This window comes from Vigna radiata, unplaced genomic scaffold, assembly GCF_000741045.1.
Source record: "Vigna radiata var. radiata cultivar VC1973A unplaced genomic scaffold, Vradiata_ver6 scaffold_194, whole genome shotgun sequence".
NCBI lineage: Eukaryota > Viridiplantae > Streptophyta > Magnoliopsida > Fabales > Fabaceae > Vigna > Vigna radiata.
Window position 1 is genome coordinate 33,418 of NW_014542196.1, and position 3,951 is coordinate 37,368.

Here is a 3,951-nt window from a genome sequence, read left to right on the forward strand (position 1 = left end):
TATGAGAAGTTTTTTATAGAAATTTTGTTTTGAAAATCATGTTTTTGAATGCATCTCTTTTTCTTAAAATGGGATTAAAAAAATATTCATACAAAACTTTTGACTGGATTTCATTGTTCAGAATGTGACATCCCATAAATTACATGGTACAATATAATATAACAGGATATTATCATTATAATATGGCAGAACAGTATGAAAATGTACTTAGAAATTATAATCAGTACAGTCATCCAAAATGAGTTGTAAACTTAAAACTTTACCTACAAAGGAAGTTTCTCATAATGATATAAAAATGTCTAACATAAAACCTGGAAAAGCAGATACTACAACAGGATTATAAAGTCTCTCCAAATATATATAGAGATCTAAGGACAATAATCAGAAACTAAATAAATACAAATAACTAAAAAGTTCCTCAAAATATAATAAAGGAATCTAATAGAAAGGGTCCTAAGAGGTAGTGTCTGGATCCTCTGCCTCCAAAGCTTGCTCCAGGGAAACATCCTTTGACTCTGCTCACATCCAAAGGATTGGATGATCATCGCAAGGGGGAGGGCAAGCACATACAACACACACAATGCAAGGGTATGCTAAGTTTTTTTTAAAACATGTAAGTCATCATACAACAGTTGAAAATAGAAAGGCATGTGCATACAAGAGATTAAAAAAATTATCCTATCATGTTATGACTCACTAGACTCGTTCTCAACCACACATAGCATGCAAAGGACCATAATACAACATAGACTGAGACCGAATACATTATTTTGTTACCAATGACCGACCATGTGATTGGACCATCCGGACTAGTATGAAATGTCGAGTTCCAGGGGTTTGTGCACTTGTGGTGACCTCTACTGCTTTGCAAAGCCATTGCCAATGGGTTTCACCCTACCACACACAAGTGTAAGTCCAACCAAACTTATCTTGGCCCATAAATGGAGACACCCAAGACTAGGACCTCCTGCTATTCTCACCACATGGCTCATCACTCTCTAATTGAGCACGAATGGTCATTAGAATGTCAGGATAAACCCCATCCTGAACTCCGGCCATTCATACGGTCAATCACAACAAACTATAGGGCACCACCATGTAACCTCCCTTGAGGATCATGGAATTACATCCAATAACCATACTTTTCACTTTGAAACTTATCTCAAGACATGAACCACCAATTACCATGACATTATCACATTGAATCCATATAAAACCATGTACATGTAACTCTTCAACTTTACTTTGCATACAAATATATATATAACACTATTTACACTTTAAAAGACCACAAACAACCCAAAACCTAGTGAACTCATACTTAGACAAGGAAAATGACTTTGAAACCATCACCAACAGTTCCGGAAGGGTCAAAAAACCCAGAACGACCTAAAGAACGTCTAGAATTGATACCCGGAACCCCTAAAACCACTCAAAACTGTCCTGGATCATTTCCTGACAACAATAATCGATTATTACATATGATAATCGATTATTTACGTATGATAATCGATTATTACATGTGATAATCGATTATTTACGAGAACTTTGAAGAAAATATGATATTCTGACTAGAATAATCGATTATCAAATGAGATAATCGATTATTCTTGTCAGTATTTGACAACATCCTTATTTTTTCTGGTTTTCGATGCATCTAAGACACTTTAATGAGTTTCTAACGCTCCCAACTTGATCTATATGATTAATTAAACTTGCCTAATTGATTTGAACACCTCCTAACCTCATTGTCTAGTGGTTATGCAATGATCTACACCTTAAATCTTCAATTTCATCAACCTAATAACTCAATTCAAATTTTACCACATGGAAACTGTTTTTAACCCTTTAGACACTTCTAACAAGTTAGAATTGACTTACCTAAACTATCTAAATTGACCAGAATAACCTGTAATACCAAATTCTCATTTTGACCCTCTCAGTTCCTCTAACAATACCCAAAACACCCAAGTTTGACTCATGTGCAACTCTATATCCTGCTTTACAACATTCACATCATACTGTCACTCAAAATATTATCAAATCCTGTCTATAACATTTCCTGAGCATCATTTCACAATTTCACCATTTTATAAACATGGAGTCATTTAATTTACATGCAAAGTTACTGATTTTATTACAAACCATACCAAAATGCCAAGGACAATTAATACAAACATTTCTTTACTACTTCAAACCGCAGTTCATCTCATGCACATCCAAATTAACAGAATAAAACAAGATCTCGCTTCCCTTATCTCAAAACAGTCTACAGTCTAGCCAAAACCAAGATTGAACTTGCGTCTCACAAAAGTTCTATGGAAACCTACAAACTTGTGACAGGGAATAGTTCTTAGAACCTAATTTAAGCTGAGAATTGAAAATGGAAAATCACTATGAACATGCAATAGTTTGCATGCCAAAGAATCACGAAAGAAAGGAGAGAATCACTTACCGGTGGAGGATCAAAAAACTGATCGGTGACAATCGGAGCTCTCAATGCCAGGAACACCTATGTGCTTCCCGATTGTTGAACAAACAACTTAGTGATGAAAAGGTTTAGAGAGAAGACATAGCTTTTAGGAAAGGGATTTACTTCTAGAGAGAGAAAACATTTTTGTAAACTGAGGTAGGATCTACTTTAAAATTCTATTTATGTTTAAAATGGAAAATTTTGGATTCTTACCCAGAAAGTTTTTATAATATGTACACATAGAACCATACAATTTTATTAGATTTAAAATAAGCTTCAAAAAAAAAAATACAATACAATAATTGATAAATATTTTATGACCAACATGTTTTTTGTCATTACTTTATAAAATTCTTTTCCAAATCATTAACTTGTGTACCGTTACAAAGATCAATGTTTCTTTAAAGCATGATAAGTACACCAACTTTCTTTCAATTTAATCATATGATTAGGAATTCCTGAACATTAATATTATTGAAAAAGTTTGGAGTAAACTACTCACTTTGAATTTCTTGATATTCATTACTTTAGTAAGGAATGCCTAAACTTAAATAAATTTGTTCTTCACCAGGTATCAATAAAATGAAATCATTTTGGTTCAATAGAGTCAATTGTAGGACAAAATATAGCTTCACCATTGATAATGACATATTTTACCATGATTTCAGTGATAAATCAAGAGAAATTGTCAACCCTTTCCTAACTTTTTACCTTGTAAATCCTTGTTTTCTTTTAGTTTGATTAAGTGGTTGCATCCCAAGCTTTAATGAGATATTTTGTTCACTAATCCTTGCTTTTATGTGCTTAAGGTAATTGGAAGAAGTCTATGCATCAAAGGAAGNCACTGGAAACCAAGAAAAGCAAGAAAAGCAGCATAAAATGAAGAATCAGAATTCTGTCAAATCAGGCTCGAGCGCCCCGAAAATGGGGGCGCTTGANCGCCACTGGGTCAGAGTGCCAGAAAACTGGCNATGTGCACCAACTCCTGAGCTTGTCTGTCTGACGTGCGNCTGAGCGCCCTAGTTTTGGGGGGCTTGAGCGCCAACTTTGCTGACATGGCAGATTTGCCCTATTTCACTTGGATGCACGAAGAACTTGCTATCTTTTGCTACCCAGACACATTTTCTCTGATTGAGAGCTCTTGGAGTGAGCTAGGAGTTGTGGGAACAGTCTTTCTTCTTCCTTGGGTTCTCTTCTTTCTTCCATTTCCACCATTGTTGTAAGCTTGAGCTCTCCATTCATGGAGAGCTAGTTTCATTATTATTGGGGGATTGATGTAACCACTAAACTCTTATGTAAAACATGTTGTTTTGAATGAATATATACCTCTTTCATTGATTGTTAGTGTTTAATTTCTTTTCTTAATGCTTGTTGTGAAGTTGCTACCCATGACATGATTTAGGGTTTCTTGATATTGGGAAATATTGGGTAAACCTTGACTTGGGTTAAACACCTAAAGGAAATAGTATCTAGGGATA

The 3,951-nt window shown here is 34.7% G+C and overlaps 1 protein-coding gene across 1 annotated transcript in view; it reads left to right on the forward strand.

Annotated features, from left to right (window-relative positions):
- The first annotated feature begins 3,397 nt into the window (after nt 1-3,397).
- LOC106779344 overlaps nt 3,398-3,951 on the forward strand; it is a 6,788-nt gene continuing 6,234 nt past the window's right edge. Inside the window, exon 1 of the mRNA XM_014667436.1 lies at nt 3,398-3,477. Coding sequence (XP_014522922.1) covers nt 3,398-3,477 — 80 coding nt within the window. The remainder of the gene's footprint in view (nt 3,478-3,951) is intronic.